The 20,500-nt window shown below is 39.8% G+C and overlaps 1 protein-coding gene across 7 annotated transcripts in view; it reads right to left on the bottom strand.

Annotated features, from left to right (window-relative positions):
• myo18ab (myosin XVIIIA b) overlaps positions 1-14,521 on the bottom strand; it is a 227,897-nt gene extending 213,376 nt beyond the window's left edge. For all 7 annotated transcript variants that reach the window (XM_061973197.1, XM_061973193.1, XM_061973198.1 and 4 more), the window contains exons 1-2: positions 14,379-14,521; positions 4,756-5,851 (exon numbers count right to left, since the gene is read on the bottom strand). In XM_061973197.1, the coding sequence (XP_061829181.1) occupies positions 4,756-5,772 (1,017 nt within the window). In that variant the 5' untranslated portion in view covers positions 5,773-5,851; positions 14,379-14,521. The remainder of the gene's footprint in view (positions 1-4,755; positions 5,852-14,378) is intronic.
• Between the last annotated feature and the right edge of the window lie 5,979 nt (positions 14,522-20,500).

Here is a 20,500-nt window from a genome sequence, read left to right as displayed (position 1 = left end):
AACAGGGGTGGCGGGCAGGTAAGCTGCGCGGGCGGAGCGCGCGGAGTGACCCCTGTTATGAGCCCCCGGCCACGGGGGTGGCAGGCAGGTAAGCTGCTTACCTGCTGCGTGTGACGCCGGCCGCGGCGAAGGCGGACGAGGCGGGGTGTCGGTGCGGTGGGCGCGGTGGTGACCCTGGACGTGCGTCGGGCCCTTCTCGCGGATCGCCTCAGCTACGGCTCCCGGTGGGGCCCTCTCGGGGGAAGGGGCCTCGGTCCCGGACCCCGGCGAGGCGTCCCTTCTCCGCTCCGTAAAAGTGTCCATCTCTTTTCTTTTTTTTTCTTCTGTTGTGGCATATGCTGCAGGTGCCTGCTCGTTTTTCGTATGTGGGTAACAACATTTAACTATGTATATATATTTACCAATTGGTTTAACTGCCACCCGCCTGAAACTATTTAAAATCTAATTTTGTTTTATTTCAACCGCCTGACCCGACCCGCGGATAAAATCTAATTTTTTTTTATTTCATCCGCCCGATCCGCGGATAATCCGCGGACTCCGCGGTTGTGCCCGCAAACCGCGCATCTCTAATATATACATATATACACACACATATATGCACATATACACACATATATACACACACATACTGTACAAATATATACACCAATTCTGTTCATAACTTTTATGGACAGAATTTCTAGGCGCAGTCAAGGTGTTGAGGGTATCTGGTTTGGTGGCTGCAGGATTAGGTCTCTGCTTTTTGCAGATGATGTGGTCCTGATGGCTTCATCTGGCCAGGATCTTCAGCTCTCACTGTATCGGTTCGCAGCCGAGTGTGAAGCGACTGGGATGGGAATCAGCACCACCAAGTCCGAGTCCATGGTTCTTGCCCGGAAAAGGGTGGAATGCCATCTCCGAGTTGGGGAGGAGACCCTGCCCCAAGTGGAGGAGTTCAAGTACCTCGGAGTCTTGTTCACGAGTGAGGGAAGAGTGGATCGTGAGATCGACAGGCGGATCGTTGCGGCTCTCTTCAGTAATGCGGACGCTGTATCGAACCGTTGTGGTGAAGAAGGAGCTGAGCCGGAAGGCAAAGATCTTAATTTACCGGTCGCTCTACGTTCCCATCCTCACCTATGGTCATGAGCTTTGGGTTATGACCGAAAGGACAAGATCACGGGTACAAGCGGCCCAAATGAGTTTCTTCCGCCGGGTGGTGGGTCTCTCCCTTAGAGATAGGGTGAGAAGCTCTGTCATCCGGGGGGGAGCTCAAAGTAAAGCCGCTGCTCCTCCACATGGAGGGGAGCCAGATGAGGTGGTTCGGGCATCTGGTCAGGATGCCACCCGAACGCCTCTCTAGGGAGGTGTTTAGGGCACGTCCGACCGGTAGGAAGCCACGGGGAAGACCCAGGACACGTTGGGAAGACTATGTCTCCCGGCTGGCCTGGGAACGCCTCGGGATCCCCCGGGAGGAGCTGGACGAAGTGGCTGGGGAGAGGGAAGTCTGGGCTTCCCTGCTTAGGCTGCTGCCCCCGCGACCCGACATCGGATAAGCGGAAGAAGATGGATGGATAAATATAAACACATACATACATATATACATATACATATATACACATATACATAAATATATATACATATATTTTTTGACTGACTGACTGAACACAAACTTGCGGTTTCCTGTAAACCAGGGGTCACCAACCTTTTTGAAACCAAGAGCTACTTCTTGGGTACTGATTAATGCGAAGGGCTACCAGTTTCCATCCATCCATTTTCTATCGCTTATTCCCTTTGGGGTCGCGGGGGCGCTGGAGCCTATCTCAGCTACAAACGGGCGGAAGGCGGGGTACACCCTGGACAAGTCGCCACCTTATCGCAGGGGCTACCAGTTTGATACACACTTAAATAAATTGCCAGAAATAGCCAATTTGCTCAATTGACCTTTAACTCTATGTTATTATTAATAATTAATGATATTTATCTTTGTGGAAACACTGATCATCTTAATGATTTGTCACAATAAATATATATAAAAACAGATAAACATCAATATGCAACATTCTCTAAGTGCACATTTTTCAAATTGAACATTTTCAAATGATGACTTCTAAGACAGTCTTGTGAAATCACATTATCCCATTTTAACTAGCTAGCCACTAACATTTTTTTAACAAATCATGAATGACTTAGCACCATGTTTGTACAAATAATAACTCATGTAAAATACAAAGTCAACTCTCAAATTTTTGAATAAATCATGTCACACTTTGAACTGGACACCAAATCTGTTATCTGTTTCTTTGTCAGTTAGTGAAGACCAAGTCTTTCAAATATTTTCTTGGATTTTCAAATTCTATTTGAGTTTTGTCTCTCTTAGAATTAAAAATGTCGAGCAAAGCGAGACCAGCTTGCTAGTAAATAAATACAATTTAAAAAAATAGAGGCAGCTCACTGGTAAGTGCTGCTATTTGAGCTAATTTTAGAACAGGCCAGCGGGCTACTCATCTGGTCCTTACGGGCTACCTGGTGCCCGCGGGCACCGCATTGGTGACCCTTGCTGTAAACACTTTTGATTGGGAGAGCCCGAGAAACAAATAAAATAAAATAAAAACTCAGCTTCTTGTAGTTAGGGTATTGCAGTAATTCAACCCTAAATGTCAATTGAATATGGATTAATCCTGCAGCATTGTACATCACCTCTCCTGAATCAGCAAAACATTTTGGTCTTTTAAACAGATGAGAAATGTGCTTGGAGAAGCTGGACAAATAAAAGGCTGGAATAAGGTAGAATAAAGTCTATGAATGTTCTCATTCATCAGGTCATTGTCATCTCAGGGCATTCCATCCATCACAACTGGACTGTTTGGTTTGTCTTGGAAGACGTTTGGCCTCACATCCTAGTAGACTTCATCAGTTCTAGTCTTAGACTTAGATTGTTACATCTAGTCGTAGACTTAGATTGGTACATCTAGTCGTAGACTTAGATTGTTACATCTAGTCTTAGACTTAGATTGTTACATCTAGTCTTAGACTTAGATTGCTACATCTAGTCTTAGACTTAGATTGTTACATCTAGTCTTAGACTTAGATTGTTACATCTAGTCTTAGACTTAGATTGTTACATCTAGTCTTAGACTTAGATTGTTACATCTAGTCTTAGACTTAGATTGTTACATCTAGTCTTAGACTTAGATTGTTACATCTAGTCGTAGACTTAGATTGCTACATCTAGTCTTAGACTTAAGATTGTTACATCTAGTCTTAAACTTAGATTGTTACATCTAGTCTTAGACTTAGATTGTTACATCTAGTCGTAGACTTAGATTGTTACATCTAGTCGTAGACTTAGATTGGACACATCTAGTCTTAGACTTATATTGTTACATCTAGTCTTACACTTAGATTGTTACATCTAGTCTTGGACTTAGATTGTTACATCTAGTCGTAGACCTAGATTGTTACATCTAGTCGTAGACTTAGATTGGACACATCTAGTCTTACACTTATATTGTTACATCTAGTCTTAGACTTATATTGTTACATCTAGTCGTAGACTTAGATTGTTACATCTAGTCGTAGACTTAGATTGTTACATCTAGTCTTACACTTATATTGTTACATCTAGTCTTAGACTTAGATTGTTACATCTAGTCTTAGACTTAGATTGTTACATCTAGTCTTGGACGTAGATTGGACACATCTAGTCTTAGACTTAGATTGGACACATCTAGTCTTAGACTTAGATTGGACACATCTAGTCTTAGACTTAGATTGGACACATCTAGTCTTAGACTTAGATTGGACACATCTAGTCTAGCAGCTGGTGTTCAAATGTTGATGGCTAACAGGCTGTAAAACCAAACATTTTTGGAGATTTTCAATTCAAGGTGTTCAGTAGTTGTAAGCCATAATCATCAAACTGACCGAGTGTCTTTTCGTGTCGTTTTTGCCAGTTCTGAGTCCTAAATGGCTGTCAAAGTGTCCCAACTTGTCAGATTACATCCTCAGGCAACTATTTTCTAGGTGAGAGGCATGATTTATGATGTACAATAAACAGGGAAGCGAGGAAGCAGCAGACCACTCAATGATGTAAACAGAGACACACGGTGCTGCTATAAATAGTTTGTTTGCGTCAGTACTTGTAACAATTTCACTAATACTTGGTCGATATTCAAGTCACGAAATGTAAATGGAGTATTGTTGGCGCTTTTTGGATGGTTGGTTATTGGATTTTATGGGCGGAACACAGAACCTCCCATTGGCCCCGCTTGAAGTGGATGTTTTTTGTTCGTTTCGTTAATATTTAAAATGCATTTAAAAAAAAAAAGATTGATATTGATTGTTAAGTTAAAGTACCACTGATAGTTACACACACACTAGGTGTGGTGAAATTACCCTCTGCATTTGACCCATCCCCTTGTTCCACCCCCTGGGAGGTGAGGGGAGCAGTGAGCAGCAGTGATGGCCGCGCTCGGGAATCATTTTGGTGATTTAACCCCCAATTCCAACCCTTGATGCTGAGTGCCAAGCAGGGATAGGCAAAACTCCAAAAAAAGTGCAGTTCCCTCCCCTTTAACTCTAAACTAAACAAAAGTGATGCTAATCCACCTTTTAGTTCTTTTGTTTTCCTAGTGAAAATCGACAAGAGAACCAAAGAACCGATAAAGAACCGAACTGTTAAGCAGAAGCCAAAGTGGAAAATTCTTCTGAATTCCCATCTGTAATTAACAGAGTGTAAAAAGCACATTAAAAGGAGTTAAACTGAAAGCATCTTACATGTCTGGCATCCCTTCGAAGTTCCTGAGTGTTCCTCAGCCAGCAGTGGCTCAGCTCACTGAGCTCCAGGATGGGCTGCACTTTCAGACGCACAGTGTCACCTGACTGGCGGATCATCTCAACTATCTCATCACGGGTCTTGTTCTCCACGTTGCACCTATTTATCTCCACCAGTCTGTCACCTGGCACCAGACCGAGTATCAGGTCTTTTGTGCCTGCACCTGGTTCAGCAAAGTGGACCACCCGCCTGTAGACTCCTCCATCTGGGCTGCGGTCTAACATGGTGGTGCGACGCAAAGAAAAGCCAAAATCCCCAGTGTGGCGACGCTGGAGCACCAGCTCCCGTGTTTCAGGTGCAACTGGTGCAACAACAGCTGGCAGCTGCAGCTGAGCAGGGAAGGTCTTGTGAACAACTTCCGGAATGCACACCTGTCTGACGGTGGGCTTGGCCGTCTGCTGGTTGAGGCTATGTTTGCGCAGCATGCTGAAGACTTTGCTCTCCACCTGTGGGGATGGAGCAGCAGAGTTTTGGCCTGATGGCGTAGAGCCCTCTGAAGGGCTCTCTTCTTTGCTTTTCTGGGAAAAGGAAAAGCGCTTCATCATCTGTCCCACCTGTGATGAGTTTTGCTTTGCCATGGAGCCGAAGTGTGCGACGCGATCTCGAACTGAGTTGCGATGTCCATCCTGTCCTCCTCCATCACCCTTCAGGTCATCAACAGAGCTGGCAGCACACAGCTGCTCATCCAGAATGATAGCACTTCTATTGCTTATGCCATCTGATTCAATGTCGGTAAGCGTGAGGTCCGAGCTGCTGGCAACTTTGATTGGAATTGGGTTGGATATCTCTACTTTGTTCTTGGACTCACGCTTGGACTCTCTCTTCAGGTTGAAGAAACCCCGCCGCATGCTCATTTCCTCAAGGCTCCGCAGTTCTGCTGCAGACATCCTCTCCTTCTTGTCTTTTTTTTCCTTTCTTCCTGATTCCCTCTCCTTATCCTTCTTCATCAGATTGAACATGTTGATTGATATGCTGAGCTGCCCGTCAATGCGGTAGCTTTCTTCTTAAAGAAGTGTCCAATACTTCTGACCAGATCCCCTGAGGAAAAAAACAGAAGTTGTCAATCACAAAAAGGAACATTCAAATTTGTACACAAGACTCTTAATAATTTAGGGTGCATTTCTAAAGGCTGTCATCTATTGAAAAAAGACACTTGAAGTATAACACAGACATCCATCCATCCATCCATTTTCTACCGCTTGTCCCTTTCGGGGTCGCGGGGGGTGCTGGAGCCTATCTCAGCTGCCCAGGGGCAGAAGGCGGGGTACACCCTGGACAAGTCACCACCTAATCACAGATAGACAGACAACATTCACACATATTTACTGTTATTGTTTTTCACTTGAAGAAACAATACCTTCATGCAAATATTGCAGCACAATTACACTTTCTCTTGGAATTCATCTCTTATTGAAAAATTGCACTTTTGGATGAAGTTTAAACTGGGATAGGTTGATTGGAATGGTCCCTTGTCTATCTGTGCCAACACGAGAGGGACAAGTGGTAGAAAATGGGTATTGCAGCCACCTGCAATAACAATACATATCACAATATTTTATTTGCTATGTAAATGATAAGAGAACTTAGGGCTAGGCGATATGGCTATGTATCACAATTAAGTTTTTTATATTGGTCAATATGGAAAATGATTGACATTTTTTCTAGCCTGTGGAAAATATGGACCAGTATGAAAATATATTGAATGTTTTATTTCATATGAAACCTTCCTCTGATTATAATCCCCTCAGCTATCAAGGCAGAAAGGAAATGTCAACACAGCCATAGAAAACACTCAATCAATGTAAACAAAATGACAACATTTTAATGAACACTCAACAAGAAGCTCTTTAAATAAAGGTCCAAACATAAGGACCACTGGCAGAAAGTTGGGTTGTCTGTAGCATGTTTTTGAAATTCTTATTTAAGTATGGAAATGCTGTTGTTTCTGTACAGCTGAGTAGAGGACAGACGCAGGTTGAAAAGAAAAGATGAGCGCCGTACTGTCAAGGTGACTTTTACTGTTTTATCAACAATTTATTGGCTCTCTGCTGCACTCATTTTTACTTTCTCATGCCATTCAGAGCATCAACAGCTAGACAGAAAAATGGTGCAACCTAACTTGATACTGTTACACAATTGGCTGTTGAGCATGTCCCTCCCATTGCTCACTCCTCACTTCTTGTTTTGCTAAGACTGCAAGTGCCTTGTTCATGCAACCAACCATGCTTCATTCTTCACCTTTTTTCACACACCCCACCGCAAAAAAATTGAATGTTTTATCAAACCCATTTTTTTATTCAGGTCGTGTCTCTCACGATATATCTTGAAATCCTTTTATCAGCCCAGCCCCAATAGAACTATTTCTATGCGGGTTACAAAGGCTCCTAATTTGGCTGCTGACATATGTGGTAAAATAGTGCGTCATTTCCACATGTATTATTTTCTCAAAACTATTATTAATGTACCATACTTTCTCATTTACTGCTGATATCTTCTGTTGTAACATGATTATATCATTTACACCTAGTCTTCTGCTATATGTTATATTCATGCAGTCACGGGGAGAACATGCAAACTCCATACAGAAAGAACCCCATCCCGGGGATCGAACCCAGGACCTTCTTATTGTGAAGCACATGCACTAAACCCGGTTTCACAGTGCTGCAATATAGACTTTAGCCCAGATCACTATTGTGGGCACAGTAAGTGATTCTGATGGACTTGTGAGAAAGGTGAAGATACTCACTGGAGACCAGATTTCAAAAAGAAGAAAGCCATTGTGCAAAAGCTGATCCTGCTTCTACAGAATGATTGATCATCTGCTTCATTCAAGAGTTCATGTTTGCATTTCTACAAAATGATAAATTTTGCCATTAGGGTCAAAGGTCAAAAATAATCTGTGCCTTATATTTTATAGTGCTATAAAAGGGCACTCATAATTTGGTGGGAGTGTTAATGACCCTGTATATTTTTTATAGAGCATCTATACAGCACCATTTTGTTTTAGCGCCATTAATGTAAGTGAGTCTTGTGTGACCCTTGGTCCATCCTGTAGTGTGGGAAAAGGCAGCTGCATTCCAGCTCATGTTGAGCCACAAGCAGGAAGAAACAGCCAGCAGAAATCAACAAAGAAAAGGGTCAATAGTGGAATGGCAATAGACAGGAGGGTTTGCTGAATGTCCGTTCTGTGTTGAGCCCGCTCAAAAAAAAGCATAATGTTTAATAAACAAACATTTGCATTAAGCTAAACAGATGTCCAGTCCCCTATTGATAGTTTTAAACACTTGAGAAGTATGTGTCTGAGGTACACTTAATTCTATCTGCCATTTATGGTGAATAGGAATTTTGTATCACGGTTATTGTGACCAAAATGATCATTGCTATTGATATTATGACGGTATTGTTGAATGTGCTCAAAATTGATTTACACTCGCACTGAAACCTTTTTTGTTTTCTTTTCAACAACTAAAATAAATAGAACCACACAAAACCCACTATTTTGTCCTAGGTCTTAGTATTTTATCTAACATATGAAATATATGGGCAGCATGGTGGGAGAGGGGTTAGTGCGTCTGCCTCACAATACGAAGGTCCTGAGTAGTCGTGAGTTCAATCCCGACCTCGGGATCTTTCTGTGTGGAGTTTGCATGTTCTCCCCGTGACTGCGTGGGTTCTACTCCGGCTTCCTCCCACCTCCAAAGACATGCACCTGGGGATAGGTTGATTGGCAACACTAAATGGTCCCTAGTGTGTGAATGTGAGTGTGAATGTTGTCTGTCTATCTGTGTTGGCCCTGCGATGAGGTGGCGACTTGTAGCTGAGATAGGCTCCAGCGCCCCCCGCGACCCCGAAGGGATTAAGCGGTAGAAAATGGATGGATGGATGGAAATGAAATATATTAATATTATTTATTATTTTGGGCATTGTGTCGTCCCCATATGTTCAGCAGTCCTTGAACGCACCGTACAAACACAACATCACAACAAACCAACACAAAAAATAAAAAAGAGGGGGGAAAAAAAGTTCAATAATGCATTTCTTATTCAAGTCTGTGAAAACTACCCAATTTTGACATTACTACAGACGGTCACGGCTAACTTTACACCATGAACGTCTTCAAATGGTCATTTGGACATCACTGTGTGGAGTCTCCTCCACATTCCCAAACATGCATATTGTGTTGATTGTCCATAGGTATGAATGATTGTTGTCGACAAGTAAATACAGTATGTGCCCTGCCATTGGCTGGCATCCTGTTCCTCGTCTCTCGCCCAAAGTCAGCTGAAATGGGCTCCAACATACCCTAATCTACAAGAAATGTTGTTAGCTTGTCAATGAGCTGGTCCATCGTATGTTAGCATAAAGCTAGCTACATTAGAGCCAACCTTCCTCCTGTATAATTGTATTGTTTTTTACAGTATATACCAAACTGTATTATAATTGAACGTGATTCCTCCACATACGTGCGCTTAATGTGTATATTGATGTGCTTTCCTTTGTGTGCTTAGTTTTACAGTGACCTCATTGTGGAGAAGGTCAATAAAACCATCTCAAGTTATTTTTCCCATCAGTAATTCAAAGGACTGTTTACATATTTGAATAACTAAATTCCAACATTTAGGAAGGGCAAAATATACTGGAGGCTGCGTTACATTGTACAATGAACAGCAGCAATTGAAAAATAGAGCTAAACAATATAATTGAAGAAAAATAGACAGTAATACTAAGAACACAGATTCATTTTAAATATATACGTACAAACATTTATTAAAGAAAATATATGCATCATATGCAATAATGCAAATGATACGATTGTGTCATACTGGCCAGGCTAACACCACCAAGTCTATTGGCAATCTGGGGGGAACACTGTACTATACTGTACTGTACTGTACTGTACTGTACTGTACTGTACTGTTAAACAATCGATGGGAAACATTTCGGGATTGTCTGTGCTTATGCTGACTTGTGTCGTGTCAAAAAGTGAAAACATTTGTCCGCCATAATTGAGTGACCTCGTAAATAAGCATGTAATAGAGCAGGGGTCACCAATCTTTTTGAAAGCAAGAGCTACTTCTTGGGTACTGATTAATGCGAAGGGCTACCAGTTTGATACACACTTAAATAAATTGCCAGAAATAGCCAATTTGCTCAATTGACCTTTAACTCTATGTTATTATTAATAATTAATGATATTTATCTTTGTGGAAACACTGATCATCTTAATGATTTCTCACAATAAATATATATAGAAACAGATAAATATCAATATGCAACACTTTATTTTTATACTTTCTCTAAGTGCACATTTTTCAAATTGAACATTTTCAAATGATGACTTCTAAGACAGTCTTGTGAAATCACATTATCCCATTTTAACTAGCTAGCCACTAACATTTTTTAACAAATCATGAATGACTTAGTACCATGTTTGTACAAATAATAACTCATGTAAAATACAAAAGTCAACTCTCAAATGTTGAAATAAATCATGTCACACTTTGAACTGGACACCAAATCTGTTATCTGTTTCTTTGTCAGTTAGTGAAGACCAAGTCTTTCAAATATTTTCTTGGATTTTCAAATTCTATTTGAGTTTTGTCTCTCTTAGAATTAAAAATGTCGAGCAAAGCGAGACCAGCTTGCTAGTAAATAAATACAATTAAAAAAATAGAGGCAGCTCACTGGTAAGTGCTGCTATTTGAGCTATTTTTAGAACAGGCCAGCGGGCTACTCATCTGGTCCTTACGGGCTACCTTGTGCCCGCGGGCACCGCGTTGGTGACCCCTGTAATAGAGTATTTAACACTTATATCATGCAATAAACATAACTCTATGTCCTCTTTGCTACAACCTCTACTTTTCTTTATTTCATCTGGGCTGTAAATTCAAACCATACAAACTCTTTCAAACACTATGTTTGGAGATGGAAACATCCATCCATCCATTTTCTACCGCTTGTCCCTCTCAGGGCTGCAAGGGGTGCTGAAGCCTATCCCAGCTGCATTGGGTACACCCTGGACAAGTCACCACCTCATCACAGGGCCAACACAGATAGACAATATTCACACACTGGGGTCATTTTAAATCATGTTTCTAGTATAAAAAGGGGTAATGTGTCTTTAAGGATAACTGCTTTTGTGTGCAAATAAATCAATTTGGGCAGCTGATCATTTTAAGCACACCTATAGCTAAAGTTAGCACCTGTGCATTTTGTGTAACAGACACCAGGGCAGGGAAATTCCATTTTGGGAAACTCTAAACAAAATTATAATAATTGCTGCTCCTCTTTTAGGTGGCAATGTTTTGCATCTAATAAAATCTGTAACAATAACAATGATTGTTACAATTATTACTACATATTTACTAGGAGTGTGTGAAAAAATCGATTCGAATTCAAATCGCCATTCTCACGTTGTACGATTCAGTATCGATTCTCATTTTTCAAAAATCGATATACCTTTTTTTTTAGTAATCAATCCAACAAAACAATACACTGCAATACCATAACAATGCAATCCAGTTCCAAAAGCAAACCCGAGCCAGCAACACTCAGAAGTGCAATAAACAGAGCAATTGAGAGGAGACACAAACACCACACAAAACAAACCAAAAGTAGTGAAACAAAAATGAATATTATCAACAACAGTATCAATATTAGTAACAATTTCAACATAGCAGTGATTAAAAATCCCTCATTGACATTATCATTAGACATTTATAAAAAAACTAAGAACACAATAAAATAAAAATGAACAACAGTGTCACAGTGGCTTACACTTGCATCGCATCTCATAAACTTGACAACACACTGTGTCCAATATTTTCACAAAGATAAAATAAGTCATATTTTTGGTTCATTTAAACTTTACCTTTAACTTTAATAGTTAAAACAAATGTACATTATTGCAATCAGTTGATAAAACATTGTCCTTTACAATTATAAAAGCTTTTTACTCTGCTTGCATGTCAGCAGACTGGGGTAGATCCTGCTCAAATCCTATGTATTGAAATCCTGATTCTATTGTTTTGAATCGGAAAAACATCATTTTTTAATCGAGAATCGCGTTGAATCGAAAAAATCGATTTATAATCGAATCGTGACCCCAAGAATCGATATTGAATCTAATTGTGGGACACCCAAAGATTCGCAGCCCTAATATTTACACACACACATATACATTATATATATATATATATATATATATATATATATATATATATATATATATATATATATATATATATATATATATATATATATATATATATATATATATATATATATATACATATATATATATATATATATACATATACATACAGGTAAAAGCCAGTAAATTAGAATATTTTGAAAAACTTGATTTATTTCAGTAATTGCATTCAAAAGGTGTAACTTGTACATTATATTTATTCATTGCACACAGACTGATGCATTCAAATGTTTATTTCATTTAATTTTGATGATTTGAAGTGGCAACAAATGAAAATCCAAAATTCCGTGTGTCACAAAATTAGAATATTACTTAAGGCTAATACAAAAAAGGGATTTTTAGAAATGTTGGCCAAGTGAAAAGTATGAAAATGAAAAATATGAGCATGTACAATACTCAATACTTGGTTGGAGCTCCTTTTGCCTCAATTACTGCGTTAATGCGGCGTGGCATGGAGTCGATGAGTTTCTGGCACTGCTCAGGTGTTATGAGAGCCCAGGTTGCTCTGATAGTGGCCTTCAACTCTTCTGCGTTTTTGGGTCTGGCATTCTGCATCTTCCTTTTCACAATACCCCACAGATTTTCTATGGGGCTAAGGTCAGGGGAGTTGGCGGGCCAATTTAGAACAGAAATACCATGGTCCGTAAACCAGGCACGGGTAGATTTTGCGCTGTGTGCAGGCGCCAAGTCCTGTTGGAACTTGAAATCTCCATCTCCATAGAGCAGGTCAGCAGCAGGAAGCATGAAGTGCTCTAAAACTTGCTGGTAGACGGCTGCGTTGACCCTGGATCTCAGGAAACAGAGTGGACCGACACCAGCAGATGACATGGCACCGCAAATCATCACTGATGGTGGAAACTTTACACTAGACTTCAGGCAACGTGGATCCTGTGCCTCTCCTGTCTTCCTCCAGACTCTGGGACCTCGATTTCCAAAGGAAATGCAAAATTTGCATGGTTGGGTGATGGTTTGGGGTGCCATGTCATCTGCTGGTGTCGGTCCACTCTGTTTCCTGAGATCCAGGGTCAACGCAGCCGTCTACCAGCAAGTTTTAGAGCACTTCATGCTTCCTGCTGCTGACCTGCTCTATGGAGATGGAGATTTCAAGTTCCAACAGGACTTGGCGCCTGCACACAGCGCAAAATCTACCCGTGCCTGGTTTACGGACCATGGTATTTCTGTTCTAAATTGGCCCGCCAACTCCCCTGACCTTAGCCCCATAGAAAATCTGTGGGGTATTGTGAAAAGGAAGATGCAGAATGCCAGAGCCAAAAACGCAGAAGAGTTGAAGGCCACTATCAGAGCAACCTGGGCTCTCATAACACCTGAGCAGTGCCAGAAACTCATCCACTCCATGCCACGCCGCATTAACGCAGTAATTGAGGCAAAAGGAGCTCCAACCAAGTATTGAGTATTGTACATGCTCATATTTTTCATTTTCATACTTTTCAGTTGGCCAACATTTCTAAAAATCCCTTTTTTGTATTATTAAGTAATATTCTAATTTTGTGACACACGGAATTTGGGATTTTCATTTGTTGCCACTTCAAATCATCAAAATGAAATGAAATGAAATAAACATTTGAATGCATCAGTCTGTGTGCAATGAATAAATATAATGTACAAGTTACACCTTTTGAATGCAATTACTGAAATAAATCAAGTTTTTCAAAATATTCTAATTTACTGGCTTTTACCTGTATAGTGATACAGTACATCTACTTTAAGACAAGAGCTATAGTGATACATGCTTGGTTATGATTTAAATTCATATCCAACAATTGCGACAACAACTTTTGACTGCCGATATCGGCTACTGAGTGGATGTTTCATGTTGTGTGCCTCCGGTGACAAGAATGTGCCTTGCTGAAAAAGGGTTGACAAGCGCTGCTCTATAGGCTCTCAGTGTTAATACTATTAGTGCAAGTGTCTATTTAACAAGCAGGAGATAAAAGCCAGCCTGCTGTTAGTTAAGCTCTCTTATTAGTCTACTTAGTGTGTTGGATGACAAGAAGTGAAGCTACAAGACAAACATGACGGTTGTGTAGCTTAGCTTTGCGGCTACATTAGCTAGCTATGGAAATATGTCTTCCATGTCTTAGTAAACAAAGTGTTTTATTATTTGTTAGTGACAGTAATAGTCCACTTTTAGACAATAAACTTGCTAGCCAGCTAGCCGAATTGGTCTCAATTTTAGTTTTAGTCCCGATTTGTGATCAAACTAACACCGTGAAATCTCCTCAAAATGATCCAGTTAGCCTGATCGATAGCCTGGCTAAATGTCAACTCACTCCTCCATCTATTCATCCAGTTTCTACCGCTTGTCCCTCAATACGACGGAATAATACTTACTAGTCAATACAGCAAGAGGGCGAGACTATGATCGTCTTCTAGGGCGCAGCTCCGCTCCAGGCTGCTTGTAGTTCCGCCACACCGTGAAGGCTGCTCCGTGCTCCCCGTCATCCACACACCCTGCTGGGCCACTCCTAGCTGTTGGTGGACCTATTAGATGTTACTCAACATTACTGTTGTGTTCATGGAACTAGTAGATGTTACTCAACATTACTGTTGTGTTCATGAAACTATTAGATGTTACTCAACATTACTGTTGTGTTCATGAAACTATTAGATGTTACTCAACATTACTGTTGTGTTCATGAAACTATTAGATGTTACTCAACATTACTGTTGTGTTCATGGAACTATTAGATGTTACTCAACATTACTGTTGTGTTCATGGAACTATTAGATGTCACTCAACATTACTGTTGTGTTCATGGAACTATTAGATGTCACTCAACATTTCTGTTGTGTTCATGGAACTATTAGATGTTACTCAACATTACTGTTGTGTTCATGGAACTATTAGATGTTACTCAACATTACTGTTGTGTTCATGGAACTATTAGATGTTACTCAACATTACTGTTGTGTTCATGGAACTATTAGATGTTACTCAACATTACTGTTGTGTTCGTGGAACTATTAGATGTTACTTAACACTACTGGTGTGTTCATGGAACTATTAGATGTCACTCAACATTACTGTTGTGTTCATGGAACTATTAGATGTCACTCAACATTACTGTTGTGTTCATGGAACTATTAGATGTCACTCAACATTACTGTTGTGTTCATGGAACTATTAGATGTTACTCAACATTACTGTTGTGTTCATGGAACTATTAGATGTTACTCAACATTACTGTTGTGTTCATGGAACTATTAGATGTTACTCAACATTACTGTTGTGTTCATGGAACTATTAGATGTTACTCAACATTACTGTTGTGTTCATGGAACTATTAGATGTCACTCAACATTACTGTTGTGTTCATGGAACTATTAGATGTTACTCAACATTACTGTTGTGTTCATGGAACTATTAGATGTCACTCAACATTACTGTTGTGTTCATGGAACTATTAGATGTCCCTCAACATTACTGTTGTGTTCATGGAACTATTAGATGTCACTAAACATTACTGTTGTGTTCATGGAACTATTAGATGTTACTCAACATTACTGTTGTGTTCATGGAACTATTAGATGTTACTCAACATTACTGTTGTGTTCATGGAACTATTAGATGTTACTCAACATTACTGTTGTGTTCATGGAACTATTAGATGTCACTAAACATTACTGTTGTGTTCATGGAACTATTAGATGCTACTAAACATATACCAAACAATATAGGTCTTGTCTCAAAGTAGGTGTACTGTATCAATATAGGTCTTGTCTCAAAGTAGATGTACTGTATCGCACATGGACTCACACAAACAAGAGATAGAAGGGACTGTGAGGTAAAAAAAAATCAGATTTTAATTGTAAAAAAAAAAAACCCAAATGTGTGGGGGATCACAGACACATCATTATCCATGAGGAGAGAGTGGAGCAGGTGAGCAGTCTGATATACCTGCGCACTGTTCACTGTACTCACTGTATTGTCCAATGAACTGTATGTATGTATGTATGTATGTATGTATGTATGTATGTATGTATGTATGTATGTATGTATGTATGTATATATGTATGTATATATGTATGTATGTATGTATGTACATGCTGCCGCTAGGCGACATCATACGCAAATACGGTGTTAGCTTTCATTGTTATGCTGATGACAGCCAACTCTACATGCCCCTAAAGCTGACCAACACGCCGGATTGTAGTCAGCTGGAGGCGTGTCTTAATGAAATTAAACAATGGATGTCCGCTAACTTCTTGCAACTCAACGCCAAGAAAACGGAAATGCTGATTATCGGTCCTGCTAAACACCGACATTTATTTAATAATACCACCTTAACATTTGACAACCAAACAATTACACAAGGCGAATCAGTAAAGAATCTGGGTATTATCTTCCACCCAACTCTCTCCTTTGAGTCACACATTAAGAGTGTTACTAAAACAACTCTCTCATTTGAGTCACACATTAAGAGTGTTACTAAAACAACTCTCTCCTTTGAGTCACACATTAAGAGTGTTACTAAAACAACTCTCTCCTTTGAGTCACACATTAAGAGTGTTACTAAAACAACTCTCTCCTTTGAGTCACACATTAAGAGTGTTACTAAAACAACTCTCTCCTTTGAGTCACACATTAAGAGCGTTACTAAAACAACTCTCTCCTTTGAGTCACACATTAAGAGTGTTACTAAAACAACTCTCTCCTTTGAGTCACACATTAAGGGTGTTACTAAAACAACTCTCTCCTTTGAGTCACACATTAAGGGTGTTACTAAAACAACTCTCTCCTTTGAGTCACACATTAAGGGTGTTACTAAAACAACTCTCTCCTTTGAGTCACACATTAAGAGTGTTACTAAAACAACTCTCTCCTTTGAGTCACACATTAAGGGTGTTACTAAAACAACTCTCTCCTTTGAGTCACACATTAAGAGTGTTACTAAAACAACTCTCTCCTTTGAGTCACACATTAAGAGTGTTACTAAAACAACTCTCTCATTTGAGTCACACATTAAGAGTGTTACTAAAACAACTCTCTCCTTTGAGTCACACATTAAGAGTGTTACTAAAACAACTCTCTCCTTTGAGTCACACATTAAGAGTGTTACTAAAACAACTCTCTCCTTTGAGTCACACATTAAGAGCGTTACTAAAACAACTCTCTCCTTTGAGTCACACATTAAGAGCGTTACTAAAACAACTCTCTCCTTTGAGTCACACATTAAGAGTGTTACTAAAACAACTCTCTCCTTTGAGTCACACATTAAGGGTGTTACTAAAACAACTCTCTCCTTTGAGTCACACATTAAGGGTGTTACTAAAACAACTCTCTCCTTTGAGTCACACATTAAGGGTGTTACTAAAACAACTCTCTCCTTTGAGTCACACATTAAGAGTGTTACTAAAACAACTCTCTCCTTTGAGTCACACATTAAGGGTGTTACTAAAACAACTCTCTCCTTTGAGTCACACATTAAGAGTGTTACTAAAACAACTCTCTCCTTTGAGTCACACATTAAGGGTGTTACTAAAACAACTCTCTCCTTTGAGTCACACATTAAGGGTGTTACTAAAACAACTCTCTCCTTTGAGTCACACATTAAGGGTGTTACTAAAACAACTCTCTCCTTTGAGTCACACATTAAGGGTGTTACTAAAACAACTCTCTCCTTTGAGTCACACATTAAGGGTGTTACTAAAACAACTCTCTCCTTTGAGTCACACATTAAGGGTGTTACTAAAACAACTCTCTCCTTTGAGTCACACATTAAGGGTGTTACTAAAACAACTCTCTCCTTTGAGTCACACATTAAGGGTGTTACTAAAACAACTCTCTCCTTTGAGTCACACATTAAGAGTGTTACTAAAACAACTCTCTCCTTTGAGTCAGACATTAAGGGTGTTACTAAAACAACTCTCTCCTTTGAGTCACACATTAAGGGTGTTACTAAAACAACTCTCTCCTTTGAGTCACACATTAAGGGTGTTACTAAAACAACTCTCTCCTTTGAGTCACACATTAAGGGTGTTACTAAAACAACTCTCTCCTTTGAGTCACACATTAAGGGTGTTACTAAAACAACTCTCTCCTTTGAGTCACACATTAAGAGTGTTACTAAAACAACTCTCTCCTTTGAGTCAGACATTAAGGGTGTTACTAAAACAACTCTCTCCTTTGAATCACACATTAAGAGTGTTACCAAAACAACTCTCTCCTTTGAGTCACACATTAAGAGTGTTACCAAAACAACTCTCTCCTTTGAGTCACACATTAAGAGTGTTACTAAAACGGCCTTCCTTCATCTACGTAATATCGCTAAAATTAGTTCCATTTTATCCACTAGCGACGCTGAGATCATTATTCATGCGTTCGTTACGTCTCGTCTCGACTACTGTAACGTATTATTTTGGGGTCTCCCTATGTCTAGCATTAAAAGATTACAGTTGGTACAAAATGCGGCTGCTAGACTTTTGACAAGAACAAGAAAGTTTGATCATATTACGCCTATACTGTATATACCTTTATATACATATATACATATATATATACCTATAGTGGCTCACCTGCACTGGCTTCCTGTGCACTTAAGATGTGACTTTAAAGTTTTACTACTTAGGTATAAAATACTAAAGGGTCTATCTTGCTGATTGTATTGTACCATATGTCCCGGCAAGAAATCTGCCTTCAAAGAACTCCGGCTTATTAGTGATTCCCAGAGCCCAAAAAAAGTCTGCGGGCTATAGAGCGTTTTCTATTGGGGCTCCAGTACTATGGAATGTTCTAGCAGTAACAGTTAGAGATGCTACCTCAGTAGAAGCATTTAAGTCCCATCTTAAAACTCATTTGTATACTCTAGCCTAGGGGGGGGCACAGGTCCGGTGGCCATGGATGAAGTGCTGGCTGTCCAGAGTCGGGACCCGGGGTGGACCGCTCGCCTGTGTATCGGTTGGGAACATCTCTGCGCTGCTGACCCGTCTCCGCTCGGGATGGTTTCCTGCTGACCCCACTATGGACTGGACTCTCACACTATTATGTTAGATCCACTATGGACTGGACTCTCTCACTATTATGTTAGATCCACTATGGACTGGACTCTCACACTATTAACCCACATATGCGATCCTCTCCAAGGTTTCTCATAGTCATTCACATCGACGTCCCACTGGGGTGAGTTTTTCCTTGCCCTTATGTGGGCTCTGTACCGAGGATGTCGTTGTGGCTTGTGCAGCCCTTTGAGACACTTGTGATTTAGGGCTATATAAATAAACATTGATTGATTGATGTATGTGTGTATGTATGTATGTATGTATGTACAGTATGTATGTGTGTATGTATGTATGTATGTATGTGTATACGTATGTGTGTAATAACGCCATCACGGCTGCCTCTGTGCTATCATGCGTGCACCAAGAAAAATTCCTAGTTTGTGAAGCCATTCTCAAACAATGGCAATAAAAACTATTGTGATTGTGATGTATGTACAAGTATGTATGGAAGTAAAATGCTGTGTCTTGATGTCCAACACAAATGTCTCGTCGGAGACAGTAAAGCTAATTATTATTATTATAAAAGGGGCATTCCACAGATTGTGTACATCCCCAGGACTGAAAACATATACATTATTTTATGACACAGTGTCCTTCACATTCATCTGATTGCAGATGCAATTCATGCAAACACATCTACGATAATAACATTTCAAATGCAAGAAGTTCAACAGCATTGAAGACTGGATAAAATAGCATGTGACATGTTCTCCTTACATCAATTATGTAGAAATATCATCATTTTACTGCTTAACAATTGTTTTATCTTTTACACAGTTGTGTTACTACTTATCTCAACTAGAACTAACCTTCATTTGCTTTCAAACTACTAATGTTTGTGTTCAAATTCACACTTGAGTCATGTTGCTGGTTTTAAACACACAGGTGTTTACACACACACACACACACACACATACATACATACATGGCACATACACTTCTCCACATTTTGTCTTTTTTTGTCATTTATTTATTTACTTCAGGCAATGACATAAAAGTACAAAGTTGACAACACACAATAATATAAATGAATATAGGGCAAAAGGTAATGTGATGCATGATTGTCCAGTTTAGCCTGAAAGGGAAGAAGACAACTTATTGAATCATCATTTGGAGTGGCCCGTGAAAGCCTGGAAATGAACCACTTCATTCTTTCTGACTAAATATATTTCTTCTATTCATTTTTTAGGATAACATGCGAGAGCTGTGCGATATGGACCCCTGGAAAAAAGTATGAAAATGATGTAGGATGTTTATTCCGTTGTTTCATTTTGTAGAAAAATAATGAGATAACAGACGACACACAACTAGCCAGGTAGCAGTTCATTCTGCGCCAGATCCCATGTGAAATCAGCAGATGTGTACAGAAGTCACGCCCGCTCAGTGAATGTGTCTGGGACTCTCAGATGGACGGTCTAAAGGATTGGTTAGGGCCAGTTCAAGGACATGAGTAA

The sequence above is a fragment of the Nerophis lumbriciformis genome, linkage group LG17, assembly GCF_033978685.3.
Source record: "Nerophis lumbriciformis linkage group LG17, RoL_Nlum_v2.1, whole genome shotgun sequence".
Taxonomy (NCBI): Eukaryota; Metazoa; Chordata; class Actinopteri; order Syngnathiformes; family Syngnathidae; genus Nerophis; species Nerophis lumbriciformis.
The sequence above is the reverse complement of the archived record's forward strand: the minus strand, read 5'-3'. Positions and strand labels throughout refer to the sequence as shown.